Source organism: Buteo buteo, chromosome 6 (genome assembly GCF_964188355.1).
Source record: "Buteo buteo chromosome 6, bButBut1.hap1.1, whole genome shotgun sequence".
NCBI lineage: Eukaryota > Metazoa > Chordata > Aves > Accipitriformes > Accipitridae > Buteo > Buteo buteo.
The window spans coordinates 10,101,764-10,118,681 of NC_134176.1; the positions used below are offsets into that span (position 1 = coordinate 10,101,764).

Sequence of the window (16,918 nt, forward strand, 5' to 3'; positions counted from 1 at the left end):
TGGTGAATTTTAAATTACATGTTTTGTGAACTGTTACTACAAATGGCAAGAGATACTTGGTGATGGTGGTTTTCTTAATTTCTACATATAAATGGGAAATAATTTAACTCTGTTAAATTAGGAAAGGCTTCTGTCAGATCTTGCTACCACTTCCAGCACCCTTTTTTCTTTTATGTGCTCCTAGGGAAAAGAGTCATGAAACTTGCACGGCAGCCAATGCTGTGTCTCAAACAAGGCTGTTGGTCTGAATGACATAACTCAGCTGTAGACTTGCACAAAAGAAAGTATGTTCAAGCAAACAGCCAACATCAGATCTGCTTTCTTCTCAGGTAACCTTGAATATCTGTCCATATCTGTTCCCTTCTGCCTCTGTGCCTGTGGTTTTATTTCTCCTCCCTTGCCAGGAAATCCAGATTCCATGGAGCTTCTGAAGCTTGGGCATTCAGCAAAGGCAAGAAGTGTGAGGATCCAGGTTGCATTAACAATGGCTTGTGCACACAAAAGCTTGCCTGCTTATCGCATCCCTGTTTGTTTGCTGTTTGTTGGGTTTTTTTAATCCCCTCTCTCTTCTGCAGCTCTGTGAGTTTATCTAGTAAAAGATGTTGCCTGTCTCTGTGAACATAGCCATATTTGCCTGAAGGAAAAATTTGGTAAACGAAGAGGGAATCGTTTCTTTGGATGAAAAGCACCTTTCCAGACTGCCTCAGAGGCGCAGCAGTGAGGGATTCAGCCTTGAGCAGGTTAGGGATGCACATGCAAGTCTTCACGCTCACCAGGAATTACCTGTTTTCAAAGCTGTCCTTAGACTTTCTTGAAGTCTCAGGTATGCCTGGACTGCTTTAGGAGGCATTTTAAAAAGCGTTGTTGTAAATTGACTGATAGTATAGTTTTATATTGTAATTATCAGGCCATTATGGATGTCTTGTGCCTCAGAATATTGATTTGAGTGTATGACTGCTTTACAGTTCTGCAACTTACTCCATACTCCCATATAACTAAACAAATTGTCAAAAGCTAGGATGAAAAATAATCCATTTATTTGGTAATGTCTAGGGTAAGACAAAAATGCTTTCAAAAGTGACTTCTTTTCAAAGTGAAAGTCTGTTTATGTCTCAGGCCTAGGATGTATAGTCCCTTATGCAAAAAACCCGTGACTGATCATGACAAATTTTGATGGCTCATCAACTCTTAAATGAGTGTAATTTCACACTATGTGATTAATACTGAAAGTACGACACCACCAAGTTCCGAAGAAATGAAATACACATCTTAGGAAAATATGTATTTTTGTCAGCTTGGCTTGTTCAACTGTAAGCTTTTGCAAGGATTGTCTAAACTCCTTTTGGTGTCTCTTGCAAAGTTGACAGTTAAGATAAATTTTCCTATATTTTCAAGGAAGTTCCGCAAAGAGATGAAATCCCACTGAATAATTCAAGTTCTCAGGAAAGAGATTTACTTCAGATGTCTGTAGTGACTTGACTTTTTTTTTTTTTTAAGACAGTGAAAAATACTAAAATTTCATTGTCTGACATGATTTTCATAAGTAGTAGTAGCTTTTTTTTAAAAACAATTGCTCCTTTGCTTAACCAAGATTTCCCCCAAATGAGTGTTTTATGACCTGAAGAATTATTGTGGTAAATGTTGATGCATGACCAACATGTCAACAGGAAAATATAAAGCTAGAGGCAACTTTCCATTGCAGGGAAAACATTCAGTAATTTCAACTGTCATCTTTTTAGGGAAGAATAATTGAAGATACAGGTGATTACATGACTTCTTGCAAAAACAGAATTAAAAAGAAATTGTATCCACACGTCTGCTGTATTTGGAAGTCCCCTAGGAGCATGTGGGAAGTGGCAAGTATGTACTGCAGTAGTAAAATGCTGCAACAAAACAACAGTATATTGTATTTTTCATGTGCCAATTACAGACAAGTTTTGGAGATCAAGAAAATGTAATGTAACTTCAACCTCGGGTTGTGCAAGCTTCCAAAACAGGACTTCTAAAGGGAAGAGCAGGTATGTTGCTAAAAAAAAAACAACAAACCACCACACACCAAAAGAGTTTTAATACTCAGAGGAGAAAAAAACGGTACTTAAAACAAATTCACTTTTCTGTGTTTGAGATAATTACTGAGACAAATGCTAGATATGGAAAGTACTGGGTGTTGGGAGGGTTTTTTTGTCCAGTGAGCTGAGTGAAGTTTAAGATAAAACTGTTGAATGGTTATTTGTTTTAATTGAAGCCCAGTAACATGGTTTGCTTTTGTGTGTCTGCTTTGTTTGAAAGGTATAGGGAGAAAGTGCTTTTTCTTGTAAATTGTGATTCTTTTGACAAAATAGCATAATGGCTTATTTAGTACTCTGACAAATATTCAATAATGTGGTTTGGTTTGGTTTTTTTTTTAAATTATCATCTTGAGTCACGGCTTGCTTTTTTTTTCTTTTTTTTAAACTTGAGTAAGTGTGGGATTAGTTAGTAGTTCACAGAGGCTTTGCCACCAAAAACGGGTGGTAAAACTAACCAGGCTTTTGTGCAGTAGGCACTACCCTTTCTCACTTTCTTGTGGAAGTATGGCATACATGATCATTCTGTCATTCAGCTTTAGAATAGCTAATGAATTTCAACCAAATCTGGCAGACCTCACAGTCACTACATTTTCAGAGGGATTTTTTTGGTGGGGTTTTTTGTGTGTGGCTTTTTTTTAAGTGTGGAGGTGAAAGAAAGATCAGAAGAAAACTGCATTCTGTACTGATACACAGTAATCCAGATAAGGGAGAGACATTTATAAGTTTCCAGGCATAAGACTAGCTTCAATTAGAGCTTGTACCTTAGACACAGAGGCAATTAATCACAGGCATAAATCCATAGGAAAACAGTCTTCATGAGTTCCTGTGTTCCTGGAACTGTGTTTTTTGAATAGATGCCGAAGGTAAGTAGAAGTAGCAGACCTCCAGTAATCCTTTCAGATGAGTTATATAGAGACCCTGATTGGGTTTGGGGTTGGGTTTTTTTCTGGCTCATGTGAAATTTGCTGCAAAAGCAAAAATGCCGCTCATGAGAATGGTATCCTGGCCTGCTGCGGTGAGTGTAGTCATACTGAAAGACCATGTTTAAATAAAAAAAAAAGTCATATTGCTAAGTCCTCTGTTTGCCTCGAGGTTAAAGGCAAAACGGGAGTGCATTAAAGACTCCTAGAACATGACCTCATTTGAGAAAGTAAGGGCCTTTTAAAGAAAAGTTTTTTTGTCAAGAAAGACCTTACATGTGAGCTCAGACCTCTGAATTCTTAAGCCTGTGAGACAAGCACAGCTCCTCCTGCTTAAGAGGTGAGTTGCACGGGACATAAACATCTCTAAGCCGAACTAGGTTCCAGTTCTCTTACATGAATCCCGCTGTTGACACAAGCAAAAAAGTGACAAAAACCTTTGCAAATAACCAGTGTATTTTCTTTAGTTTCTATTAATTTCTCCAAATGTTAGGCCATAAATCCAAAGTTCTAATGCACGTATTTAAACAACTCCATGTTAATTTTTTTTGTAGATCTTGTCAGAGCATGTATGAAACAGAACCGACCTTTCTAGAAATGCCTGCTGTAGAAGGCATGCGCACCCTTTTCTGTTAAAGAAAACAAAAATTGGTTACAAAACCGCTGACCGCATTATGTTCATAATTTAGGAAAGAGTGGGGAAGGCAGGGTGACCGGTGTTGGTGTCTTACTGAGAGGTCTGCTGACTGGGAGGAGAATGTCAGGGTGGCTCGGGTACTGCATTAAATCCCTGTAGCTGTAGAGAGGAATGAATTGTCTGCTGTACCAGTGCTACAGGGTTGCCTGGAGAACGTATAGTTTTGGCCAACAGGGGTCAAGTATAGAAAACCTAATTTTTGCACAAGTTATTAAAACACTGTAGTGGTGCTGCTGGTTAAATTACCGCTTTATATGCTGCATTAGACATAATCATTCCAGATCGGTCCTTTCTACACCAGCTACCTTTGTACGCCTATCCTGTATCTGTTCCTCAGAGATAATCCCTGGCATATGGCAGGGGTCGGTCCTGGTGCGATACTCCTGGTTGTCCCTGGTTGACTTGAGCAGACAGAAGAACCCTGAACATCTTAGAATTACTTCTCCACTTAAGGCACAGTATGGGGGGGGGATATTTGGTCCTCTCCTTCCTGGCTGCCACTGGTCCCCCACTCGCACTTGGTGCAGCAGATGGACCGTGGGGGTAGGGGTGTCACCCCTCAGCCGTTCGGGGAGGCGTCCTCCTCTCCGGTAGCGTGTCAAAAAGGATTCATTAACGCTTCTTGCGGCAGCACTCGCTCCCCTTCTGTGCTCCGTGACCCCCGGCAGCGAGGTCAGAGCACAGCTGTGGCCCAGAATCGGTGGCGGCAGGCTGCAGGAGAGAGGTGGTCTGGAGAGATGTCCCCTCGCCACCGGCGATGGGTCCTGCGGGGCTCCGCTGCGGATTTCTGTGCCGCTCTGCCCTTCGCCCCTTCCTTGGGGTCACGGGCCCTGCGCGCTCCTACCCCTGCGCAAATGCCCGTCGGGAGGCACGGGGGTTAAAATCTGTTGGGCCTGAGGGCCTCCAGCGAAACATCGGTTTTCTTGAGCTGAATAATCACAGAAAGCAACTGATCTTTCGTCGGAGTTGTAGTTCATCCCCACCAGACAACCGCAAGTGTTTCTGTAGTATTTATTAGACCAACATACACTCCGTGTGTGAATTTGGTCTGCGCCTGCGTTCTGCGTAGGAAGAACCTGTCTGCGCAAACGTGCTTGATTTTTGTTTGGTTTTACTGTCCTGCAGATCAAACCGAACCCATCTCCGAGAGAGCTGAGCAGCTTTTTGGGGATTCATCAGGTAACCCACGGTAGGGTTCGACAAAGGCTCAAAATCAATCTTTACAAATACTTAAATGTCAGATTTTGAAATCGGGTTTGCGCACACACTTGTGCCAATGTAACTTGATTACGCAAATGCCTCTGGAAAGCAAATATGAGAGGTTTGAGCATGGCCAAACCCGCCTCATCTTTAAAGGAAAAAAAAAAAAATCAAGTGAATATTTATGGAAGAATTGTGCAATGTTTGATGTAGCTTTATCGCTGGTCGGGAGACGCGTGCGCCTCGTTTCCCAACTGCCCTGGAAACGGGAGTTGTAGGAATGCTGCTTTGTGGAGGCCCTCGCGCTTCCTCTGATTTAAATTTGGCAGTTTCGGTCAGAGACTGCGAGTTATAACCAAAAAGAAAAAAGGCGGGGGGTTGCAGGGCTCGGGTCAGGGCTGGCCGGTCCCTCCGCGGGGGGGGGTTTCCAGCCCCGACGAACGCGGGACGCGGCCCGCCGCCGCTGCGGCCCCGCCGGCCCCGGGGCCTGAGGCGCGGGGCGGGGCCCTGCCCTGCCCGCCGCGCCGCGTGCAGCCCCGTGCCTGCCCGCGCGCTCCGCCTCTCCCCCCACACCCTTCCGCCCTCCCCCCCTCCTCCCCCCACCGCCGCCCTCGTCAGCGGCACCCGCGCCGCCCGGGCGGGGCCGCCTCCCGGAGCGCCGCGCCGGGGGACGGGGGACTCGGCGGCGCCCGTCTTCCGATTGGGCGAAGCCGGCGCGCGGCCCCGCCCGCCTTAGCTCGCCCAGCTTTCTCATTGGGCGGTGCCCCGAGGCCAGTCGGAGCCCAGCCCCCCCCGGCTCGTCGGCCAGTGAGAAAATGGTTGCTGGGCAGGTTGAAAGAGCTTCTGGCCAATGGGAAGGCGGCCAGCTGGCGGGCGCGGTGCGCGCAGCGCCCCCCTCCTCCCCCCCCCCCCCCCCCGCCGCCTCTGTGGGTGCCGCGGGCGGAGGGAAGGGCGGAGCGGAGGCTGCCGGGGCCCGGCGGGGGTGGCGCTCGCCTCCGCCTCCTCCCGGTCGGAGTCCCAGCCCCGCCGAAGGGAGCCCGGCCGGCTGGCTAGGGAGGGCACGGTAAGGCTGCGAAGAGAACGGGGGGCTTCCTCCGCTCCCAGGTGGGGCCGCCGGGCAGGGTCGGGGTCGGGTCGGGCCGGGCGGCGGCTCTGAGGGAAGGCGCCGTGAGGGGGGGGGGCAGGGGGCGGGAGGGCAGCCCCTACCCTCCGCGGGCGTGGGGCTGGCGAGCCTGTGCTGGCAGGGAGACGAACCGGGCCGGGGGGGGGGGGGGGCAGTACGGGGTGCGGAGGGACGGTCGGGCACGGCGGCGAGGGCGGTCGGAAGCCCCCTGAGGGGGCAGGGGGCCCTGCCCGGGGGGGGGGGGGCAGGGCGGGGGCCCGGCTGGAGCGCGGGGACGGGGTGGCGGAGACAGGTGAGGAGGGATGGCGGCAGGGGGGAGCCCCGACGAGTTACGGCTGGGTCCGGGGGTGCGGGGCGGGGGGGGGGGGTAGGGGTAGGGGAGAGCGGCTGGGTCTGGGGAGAGCGGCCGGGTCTGGGGAGGCCGGCCGGGTCTGGGGAGGCCGGCGAGCAGGGCGGCGGGAGCGGGGACCGCGGTGGAAGTTGTTAGCGCAGTTATAATTAGCTTGGCCGGGGTCTCTGGTAAGCTGGGGAGGAGGAAGGGGGAGGAGTGTAACTTTTCGCAGCTCGGGAAGCCCAAGGTTGTCTCTGGTTACTGCTGCGCGCCGCTGCGGGGGGAGGCGCGGGCGGGCGCCTGCAGGAAGTACCAACTAGTCTCCTTCCACAAAGGCCAAATGGTGGCAGGCTCCCTTGGGTTTTATTAGTACTTGTACACTCGCAGGAGTGGCTGCGGGGAGGGTGGCAGGAAGGAGGCTTTCCCTGAATCGCAGCTTTTTAATTCTGGCACTCGTGATCGCTGCCTCTTGAGAGTTGCGACTTGTGTGTTTGCTGCAGCTACATTTTTTAATAGCAGGTTTTGTTTGTCTCGGTAAACGTGTATGTTAGCCTGAACTACAAGCAGGCGGATAAGACTGGAGGGGCATAAGCTTGGGCTCCTTTATGCATATCGTAAATTCATCTCTCTAATAGACGCAGTTAATAATTTCTGCCCTAGATAGGCCTGGAATTTTTCAAACTATGTTGGAACAGTTCATTTTCAAAAACATAGGTAGGAGCCCTGTGCGGTAGTTTTCTACTTTGTTTTTGATTCAGCTAAGATTCTTTAGTTCAGGCGTCTAACTGCAATGTGGAAAATACCATTAACGTTGAAATGAATGCTCTAATCTCAAATTTCTAAAGTGACCCATAAACGGGTACCAGGAAACTGTGAGGGAAGACGGTGAAAAAGAAAGAAAAAAATAATTTACTGGACATATAATTCATAGTGATTTACAGCTACTGTGTGTCTTATAGGGTTTTTTTAACAGACTGTAAAAACTAAACCTAGCAACCTTACCTCTGTACTTCTTCCTGACACTCGTGTGAAATCATACAGGGGAAAAATAATAACCTCAACAATTAATTTTGCGGGAGTCCTTTAAAATATATAATAAAGGAATTAAATTTGATAATTTCTTGGACTTCAGCTCCTTCTAGTAAAGGGGTTGGACTTCTAAAATACGATTAGAAGTATTAATTTTTTACCAAACGCTTTTAGCTTTTTTGTTAACTAAGGTGCTGAAGTCTAAAACTCTTCAACATTTTTAGTATGCTTGTTAGCTTTTTTTAGGATTCTTTAATGCTAAAAAGACTTCACGTTCTAAAACGTTTGTTCTTTTATATTCATTGTATAGAAAATGCAATGAATGTACATCTCCCCCTGTGACCTAACAAGTACACTTTAATAAACCTCAGTAGTGACCTTCTGAAGTCCTGCTGTTTCAAAGCAAATAGGTTATGAATCTGCCTGTGTCTATTTGTTTTTATATTTTTATTTACAAATAGCATGGGTCTCCTTATGATGGGCAAGAATTCAGCTTCTAGAAGGAGGAGGGAGATATCAGTGTGTCTATTGCTGTGGGTTAGATTTGGCATTCTTAGGTCATGGGCATTTTACTGCTGTTTTACTACATCTTTACAGTTCTGAGATCTGTAAACGGAGGAGCCCTTTGCTAGCTCAGGCTATGAGTTGCTATGTAAGATCAACTGTATTTGTTTACTTGTCTGTCTGTCTAAATGTAAGACTGCCTTTCAGTATGTATTATTTTAAGATTTGTAAAATGATGTATGAACTCTGGATCACGAAGGACTGTATTTATCTGGATAAGTACTGATCCTTGCTCTTGTGATAAAATTGTGAAGTAATTGTGCTGTAGTTGGGGTGCATGTGTCTCTGTGTGTATGTATATTGTACACAAAGAAACATGTTAAATACAGTCCAGGCGGTAGGCTGTTAGCCTGTATAAGGGCTTTAATTCTTGGAATTAAAAAACTTTGATTCTTCAGGTGAAGTTGAGACCTCAAGAGCATGGATCATGCAGTTCCCTCCACATCTCCTAGCCTAGTCCGTAGTTTACTGTCACTTCAGCCTTTTCACGTTTCCCAGGTTTTCCAGTGCCTTGATCTAATCCATTATTTAATCTATGTGGTGTCTTGCCAAACTGCAGATGTTGCTTTATCAGGGTTTTGACGAAAATGATGCCACACTGAATATTATATGCAATCATAGGACATCCTGCCAGCTATCTTCTCATATTGGTTTTGTGTGTGCTGAAAATGAGGGAAGTTAGGGAATTTAATAAAAATCTTAACTGCTTTCGTAGCCTGTAAATGTTAGGGGATAATTCTGGAATGTACTTCTTTACAGTTCATGATATTGTGTCTCCTGATACGTGATTTCTGAGGTGGTTACAACTGTAGATTGGTGTTCAGTAAGCTGAAGAAGTATCAATGCAAGTTCTTATCCTAAAGCTTAACACTTGGAGGATCAGCATTCTATTCTGTAGTATTCATTTATGAAAGACAGTTTCCACATTTTATGTATTCATAGGTGGAACTGTTAGGTCCTCTTATTTCAGTGTATTCATGAACTTCAGGGGTTTTTATTCAGTTTAACTGTTTTAATTGGATTTAGCACAAATCATTTAAAAAGTTGTGTTGAATTGTGTGCTTAATACTTCTGCTTTAAAAAAAAATATCACATAGTAATGAAATACTCTGTTGTTTGTTTTGTTTTTCCCATTAAGTCACATCATCCTACCTCGGTGGATGGCTTGGCCTCTTGAATAGTTCAGGACCCTTGGATGACCACACTTTATGCAAGATCTGGAATCTTCCTGCCTGGACTCCTTTCTGTTTTCTGAGGGTAACTACTTGTATGTTGTTATGAAATCATATCTTATGTGCATAGCGCGTGTTGTGATAATCAGCTGTAGATGTTATTTTTGTGGGTTAGAATGGTAAACTGAAAAACAATTTTTAAAAGTGGGGTATATAATATAAAGTGAAGTGCTTTAGGCTTATTCAATAGTATAAGCTCTTTGGTTTGAATATTCTGAATTTGCATTACTTTTTTTTTTCCCCCCTTTATCGGGAGGAAGTATTATAATGTAACAAAGAATTCAGTATTGTCATAAGATCACATTTCTTGGAAATTTGTTAACTAAGGCCTCAGTCTTATAGCGAGGTCCACTGTTCAGCTGCTGAAATTGACTGTTACAGTCTTGTGAGGAGAAGGCATTTTGGATACTGAAGAAGAGTTGTGTGCTACTATGTTAGAGAAAATTCAAAGTGATTTCTGATTTGGTTATTGATAATTACTTACCTAAATATCCCATACAGAGGGCTAGAGTAAATGCACGGTCCTCTGTCAGGAAAAGAGAACTTCTGTTTTTTTCTTGGTTGCTTTTACTGTTAATGGTCTGATTTTTCTGTTAAAGTATGGGCATGCGGATTTGATATCGCTAATAAGCTATAACTTTTGTTATTAATAGATCTTTATTTAGACCACTGTAACCCTGATGTAGGTGAATACATCCAGTATCTCTGTATTTGAAGTAAATAGATACTGTAAAGAAAACTGAGAACTGTTCAGTTGATTAGAACAAGCTGTGAAGACGTATGTCATCACGTTTGCAGTTCTAATGATCATCTGTCTCTCCAGTGAGATACTTTGGTGGAACCATGGTGGTTTGGTTCTTGCTATTTGGATTCCTTTATGTTCTCATTTAATTACAGTTTAGTTTTACTATGGGAGTTTCTAGATTTAATAACTCTTGATCATGTGTTAGCTTTTGCTAACTACTATTGATCCTTAGTTTAAATGATTCTGGGCCCTTCTTACACTAAAAAAAAAAAAAAATAATCCACTCAAAATTCCTGAAAAAAATCTGCTAAACACACACTCATAAAAAATATACGTGAGCTTTATATGTAAATGTGGAACTAAATACACAAGCTTAGAGGGGGAGAGGAAGAAGAGTAGCAGGGGTTTGGTTAGTTTTAAGGATGGAACTTTTTCTTTACCTAACACTGGTACTGCCTCAGCAGCTTTCTATATTAGCCTCTAATGATACATACAAGCTTCTGAGAATACAGTTCATGTACTGTTGTAAACAGCCCTGATCCACTTGTTTTAGCTTGTGGAAGGTACACATCCTAACAGAGGAGTTTCTTCTCCAGAGTGAAGTGTTGTGCTCCGAAACCTAGCTGCGGTAGTTTGTAAAGCAAAGCTCTTACCGGTGCTTTATGTAGTAAAATGGGAGTAAGGAACTTAGGAAGATGTCCTTTAAGTGCAGGAATTTTCCAGATCCCATTAGACATAACATAAACAGGTTGGGGGGGGGGGAGTGTCAAACTAACTTTTAAGTCAAGGTAAAACTACTCCCAAGTGCTTTGTAAACATCATTTCAGCTCCTAAAATACCAGTGTATGATACGTATTTATTCTCTACTTCCACAAATAGTGAAGCAACAGTGGGAAGGTTATGAATTCCAGCCTAATTCTGTGCTAGACTCAGTCTTCCTCTCATTCCTTTCCTCTACTTAATGAATACTATTCAGCCTACTCTTATTTTCAAAATGTGGGAAAGGATGTTAGGCACATCCATAGGTGTGGGGGTTTTTTTCTGTGTGGTTTTGGGGTTTGGTGTTTGGGGGTGGGTGTTGTTTGGTTGGGGTTTTTTAAGTCTGAACAGTAGCATATCTTGGTTCTGTGTTCCAGGTTGCTTTAGTAGTAACAGACTTAAGTGTCCTGACTTAGCTCAGGATTTTGGTGACTAAAACATTGACATTAATTCTCCTTTCTTTTAGCAGCTATTTTCTGGTCATTTCTAACTCCTGTAAAGAAGTTGTTACATAGGAGTTTAGGTATGGGATTAAGCTGGTAGGACTGCGCTCCTCCCTGTATGTGCACTTTTAGCCACTTGTGCCTTCTCCAACAGTTACTCATCTCTGCTAAACTGGGGCAGGGCTGGGGGTGGTGGAGAGGCAATGGACTTAAATACATTTTTGTGTATTTTAAAGTGTCTTCGGTTCCAAATTACTTTTTACTTTGGTGTTTTCTAAGTTATTTAATCCTTCTTCGCTCACTTCCTCTTAATTTTTGCTATTGGCCAAGATGTGATGTTGTGGGGATCTCTAATGCTTGCTGATGACACCAGATCAGATACACTGTTCTGTGTTGTCTGACAGCTTACTGTGTTACGTAAGTCATGTTCAAGTGATCAGTGTTAAGTCCGGATGGGAGAAAGGATTTACACTGTGTCTGTTAACTGTACCTTCAGCCTTACCTTTTTCTTGTGCAGCTTCTTATACATGGAATACAAGTCAAGAGCCAGTCCACCACTTAATTAAACTATTAATGAAGTTGTGTTGCCTAAGCTGAAACGTATGTTGGATAGGGGAAGGATTGTAATTCAAAATAGTGTGCGGCATACATCAAATAATTCTGGGAAATAACCGTAACTGTAGGGATGTTTGTCTTCCTTTGCACTTCCTGCAGATAGATGTGTGCTTGTGAAATGTGCATCCATGGAAGAGAGGGGAGAGCAGGAAATCAGGTTATCAATTGGCTTTGGTCTGTCACTAGGAAGTTTACAATCCAAAGAGACTTCTGTCTGTTTTTATTGTTACATGTTTTCTACAGTTACGAGCCAAAGGAGACTTTGAAAGGGAAATACCCAAATTAGAACAGCAAGGAGTCTCTAATTTTGATTTTAATACTTAAGTTGTGTTACTGAAAACGAGTTGGGCAGCTTTCACTTATGAGGTGCTTACAACTATTCAAATACGGTATTTCTGTCCTACCAGAAAAGTGATTTTTCACTTTGGGACAGTCTAGGGCTGAAAAATGCAACATTGTGGCTGTATGAAAAGCAAGTCTGAATTTAATAATATCCTAAAAAGAAAAGCCAGAAGGGACCACTATCAGTGAAATGATTTTGACCTGCATAGCGCAGGCCAAGTATTTTATTGATGGTCCTGCTATTTAAACATACTCTTTAATGGTAAATGAATAACTCTTCTGTAGTTGACTATAGTGCTTGTTTTGTGCATGAAAAGTTCATATTCAGACAATACTAGCTGTGGCAGTCAGGTTTTATATACTAATGTTTTTTGAAGCTTTTCTTTACCAAAAATTAAAGCTCTGTGTGGTTCTGAGTTCTAAACATTGTTTAACTTGCTCTTAAAACCTTTTTTGGAAGGTGAGGAAGAGAAAATTAAGAAGTAGTTTGCCCAGATAGAAGTAATTGAGGGTTTTCACATGCTGCGTTCTTCTTTGTGACTGTTTCCAGCTGTACTTCCTAACCATGTGTTGGTGGCAGCTGCACTGCACTATCAGACCCTGTGACAGATGGAGCTGTGTTTTTCCTCTGAAATGGTGGCACGAGTCCTGTATTGTCCACAACGCATCGCAATGTGAATTTTTCTTGGTAGCCTGGAACGCTTCTTCTGAGTAGCTGCACACTCTGACCAGGCCTGTTTGTTTGGTATTCTGTGTGGATTTGCCAACCAGGGACGTGCCTGTTCTCTCCCAAGTTTTTTTCAAACCCTGTATGGTGTAGGATTACAGTGCATGGATGCTTCCCATCTTAGCAGGGAGGAGTTTCTATGAAATGTCCTCCATGGAACTGGAAGGAACTGAGGAACACGCTGTCAGAGGCAGAATTTCTGTGTAGTCTCCTTTGTAGTTCAGTGACATGGATGGAGAGTTTGGCGCTCCTAAACATTGAGTTCACTTGCTTCCTTTTCTCTATATCTGCAAAATAATTTTAATTAAAAAAGCATTCTGCCATAAATGGCCTGTGGCTCAGTTTGCATTACTATAATGAGAGAAGATGAGAAAATGCCAGAAAAAAATTACCGAGATGTAGTGTGGTTCCTCATTGTTCTTTTTTTTCCATGACAAAAGATTCTAAAATAGAGCATCTGAACTCAAATAAAAATTTGGTTGTTGAATTTTTAAGAAAAAGTTCAAGAGAAGGGTGACTTCCAGCTTGCTTTATTCTTTTATTATTGAACAGCTATGTATACATCTCACATTTGAAGTTGGCGTAAACTTTAATTTTTGTTCAGTTTATTTACTTACAAATTACAGAGTTATCAGATTGGCACGGTCCAAAATCCTGTTACTTGATCCAGTTTTTTGAGATCCGAGTAGGTTCCTGGAATTAGGCTGGAGTAAGGAGAGTGCAGTTTCTAGTCACTCTTTGTGTTTTAGTATGCCCAACTTGTGCTTCTTTGAACTGGCTGTGCCGTTCTGTCAGCTGATTGAAAGGACTGACAACTGTGCAGCGATCACTCAGTAATACAGGATTGTCTGGGCATAGTAGCGTGGATTTTTGTGTGGACTTCTGTTTGTTTTCCTTAGTACCAAAAATTGAAATGGGGGGAGCACTGCATAATTAAATAATGTCATCAACATCTTATATTGCAGAGTAATGCTATCAAAAGAGACCATTTGACCACTGTGTGGATTTTGGGTTTGGAATGTGTGTGTTAATACGCAATGCTACAAAAGGACAAGTTACTTAGAAAATATGGAGTAGTTTAAGGATATGACCCTGTCAGAAATTCTTGTGCTAGAAAGTAAAGCAAAAAGCCTGATAAAATGTAGATTAGCTGGTAACAAAGGGGCTTTGTATCTTTTGTAGGTCAGCAGCTGAGTGTGTTTGACAAGAACTGAAATTTAATGTCTCCTGTAGCAACCATGACACTAGTCATTTTTAAATCCACTGTACCAGTGGTACTCTGGTTTTCATTAGCCTTTTCCAAATTTTTATATAACCTCTGAAGTCATCTAGCTTCTGGAGGGAGACTTAGGGATCCTTGCAATTAGGCAAAAATCATACTAAACAGGCAGAATTTCTAAAACATAAGATAGGACTATGTTTGTGTACTTAAGAAACAGTAAAAAAATCTTTAACATCTAGACAGTGGGGAGTCTTAAGTAGAAACATTTGAAGTTGGAGCAAATAATGTTTCTTGCACTTCATTTTTATTGTTCAGAGTGCTGTTGTGCTCAAGCTTTGTTACATATTTCTAGAATGCTCTGGAACAAATTTTTTGAAGGAAAATTGAGGAATGAAAAGGAGGGTGTCTGCCTGTATGAGCATGGAATATTTAGTCTAACTACTGTATGAATTTAAAAGTTAAAACATTTCATTTTAAGTTGTTTTTGTGAAATTATATATCCTTGCCTATGATAGTTAGCTTGCTCTTTAAGCTTGCTTACAGAATTTAAATACTGGCACATTTTTGAGATATTAGAAATCAACATTATTTAATTCAAATAGATAAGTCTAGTATTTCCTTTGTGTCTAACGAAGTGTAAATATATATTTTAAAATATATTAAAAGCAGTAAATCGTCAAAACCAATCATTCTGAACATATAAAATGTTAGAATTACTGTTCCTTGTATGGTCTTAATTTTGTTCCCTTGTGAGTGAGTTTTGGTCTGCTTTAGTTAGTGGAGAGAAAAAAAACCCCAAACTAGTGTGCAGTGTATGGGAAGGATGGTGCTTAGTGAACAAATAGCCGTTTTGATGTATATTTTTATTCTTTATGGTAATGGTATGGGGTAATGCCTTAGGTAGGACACAAAACTTAAATGCTACTTAAAATGGAGAGTTAATAATTTTATTCTGAGTTTTCCAGGATTTGCAGACACTATTTGTCTTTGTGATATGTTATGAGTTGGTGTGTTTAGCAACAGTTTTACTGTAAAGTCCTGCATAATTGTGATTTTTCCATAGATTGTGTCTAAAATTATTGGTTGCTGACAGTGTTGTCAATAGTTTGAGTGAGGATGCCTGACAGACACACACACACTGCCCCTGAAAATACTTTCTATTATTATATTTGGTGTCTGAACTCTGTATCCAGGTTTCTTCTGATTTTGTTTGTAATTGAGTGTTCAGTACCGTCTGGTCCTTTTTGCTCTAAATGGAGTGCTGGAATGGGGAAGCGATACGTGATAAGTGTGGGAAGATCACCTAGGTGAATAGGCACACCACATCCAGACACCTTATGTTTTTTAAAGAGATTCAGCTGGTGCTGTGGCAGTTTAGCAGAAAACTTTGGAGTAAAACAGACTTCCAAAGTTAAAAAATTGCAGCACTGGTAAAATCACAAGTAATTAAAGTTTGTTGTTGTTCTAATAGTGAATGTGTTAGTAAACTGAACTGTAGGCCAAACTACTACCTGTTATGTAAAAATGCATTCTTATGACAAATACAATTTCATCCAGATATGTCCCTAAAAAAAAAAAAGTGGGTTTGATCAAGAAGTCTTAAACCTGAACTCTTCTAGCATCTGTCTGTTTTTCCTGTGTGTCTTACTGAGAAGTATGCACTGCTTGCTTACTTCCTGTTCCTCCAGAGGAGCCGAGTTCTCCAACAGTCTTGTCTAGGCAGATGGATGTAGCCATGGAACCCTGCAGTGCTTCCTACAAATCTGGAGAAAACCCAAAAGTAAAAGAGGCTTTATCCTGCTGCCTTCTCCTTGTCCCCAAAAGTCTAGCAACAGGCTAGCAGCTGGCAGCTGCGGCAATCAGCTGAGCTATTGCTGGCAGTATCCAGTGCTCACATGAAAAGGAAGCTGGGAGGCCCTCTGCAGCATGCAGGGTCTGGATCATTGTGTGTGAAGGATCTGCCCTTAATCTGCCACTGGGTGTCTAATTTATGATTGCTTAATTTTTTTTTAATTGTTTGGGAGCAAGGTGTCTGTATTCCATGGACACATCAAGATTTTACCAGTATTCCTGTGCATGACATACTCCTTTTCTGTGTTTATACCAGTGATTGCATAGTGCTTGTTGTCCCTAATAAAACACTTGATATTTTGAATAGTAACTGCAAAGTATCCAAGCATGTATTTGTTTGGATCACATGTATTTTAGGTGTGCGTGCATAGTTTTTTGTACCACAGTGTTCTAGACCTACCATATTTCAATGCAAAAGCACACAAAGCAGACTGAAAGCAACTAAATTCTATTTCTTTTCTTTTAGCTGTTTATCAAAATTGGTCGCTTTTAAAATGCCATTTGATAGCCTCTTGCTGGATGTCATTATTGTTAAGTCAGTTGCAGGTTGTGAACCAGCAGCCATGAGCACTGATCATGATTCTGTGAGCTCTGTGGCCCAGCCAAATTTCCTCCCACTATTTAGCTAAACTACTAAGCTATGGAATGGATATAAGGATCCCATGGGAGGCCCTGTTGTTAGTCTTGCTGGGTGGTTCAACTGTAGTAAAACAACTTTAAGTCACCAAAGAAGAGGGAGAGAAATAAGTTCTACAGAGAGTTCTCAGAGACACTGAGTGAGACATTAAGAATACCTTAATGAGAGAAAAATGGGTGTTGAAACTAGCTTTAAAATCTTACCTACTGTACCCGGAAATGAATGTTAAAATGAAAATGTTGAAATATTTTTGTATAGTTATTATAATCCTTAGTATGAGCATCAGTTTTATTTCATGTGGACATTCAGATATTTCTCATTAATTTTTATATGCTATTAATTTAAATGGATAAGAGGCTAAAAAGCTCACCTACTAAAGATTTTAAATAATGAAATTTATATTCTTATAGTA

General features: G+C 42.1%; 1 protein-coding gene across 8 annotated transcripts in view; it reads left to right on the forward strand.

Annotated features, from left to right (window-relative positions):
• The window catches only part of CDCA4 (cell division cycle associated 4), a 32,196-nt gene that overhangs the window by 11,302 nt on the left and 3,976 nt on the right, over positions 1-16,918 (forward strand). Inside the window, exons 2-5 of one of the 8 annotated variants that reach the window (XM_075029686.1) lie at positions 185-329; positions 576-740; positions 1,740-1,860; positions 9,072-9,200. In XM_075029686.1, the coding sequence (XP_074885787.1) occupies positions 9,142-9,200 (59 nt within the window). In that variant the 5' untranslated portion in view covers positions 185-329; positions 576-740; positions 1,740-1,860; positions 9,072-9,141. Of the gene's footprint in view, positions 1-184; positions 824-1,739; positions 1,861-5,820; positions 5,991-9,071; positions 9,201-16,918 lie in introns of those variants that run through there. The other 7 variants (XM_075029685.1, XM_075029684.1, XM_075029689.1 and 4 more) reach the window with 7 other exon arrangements.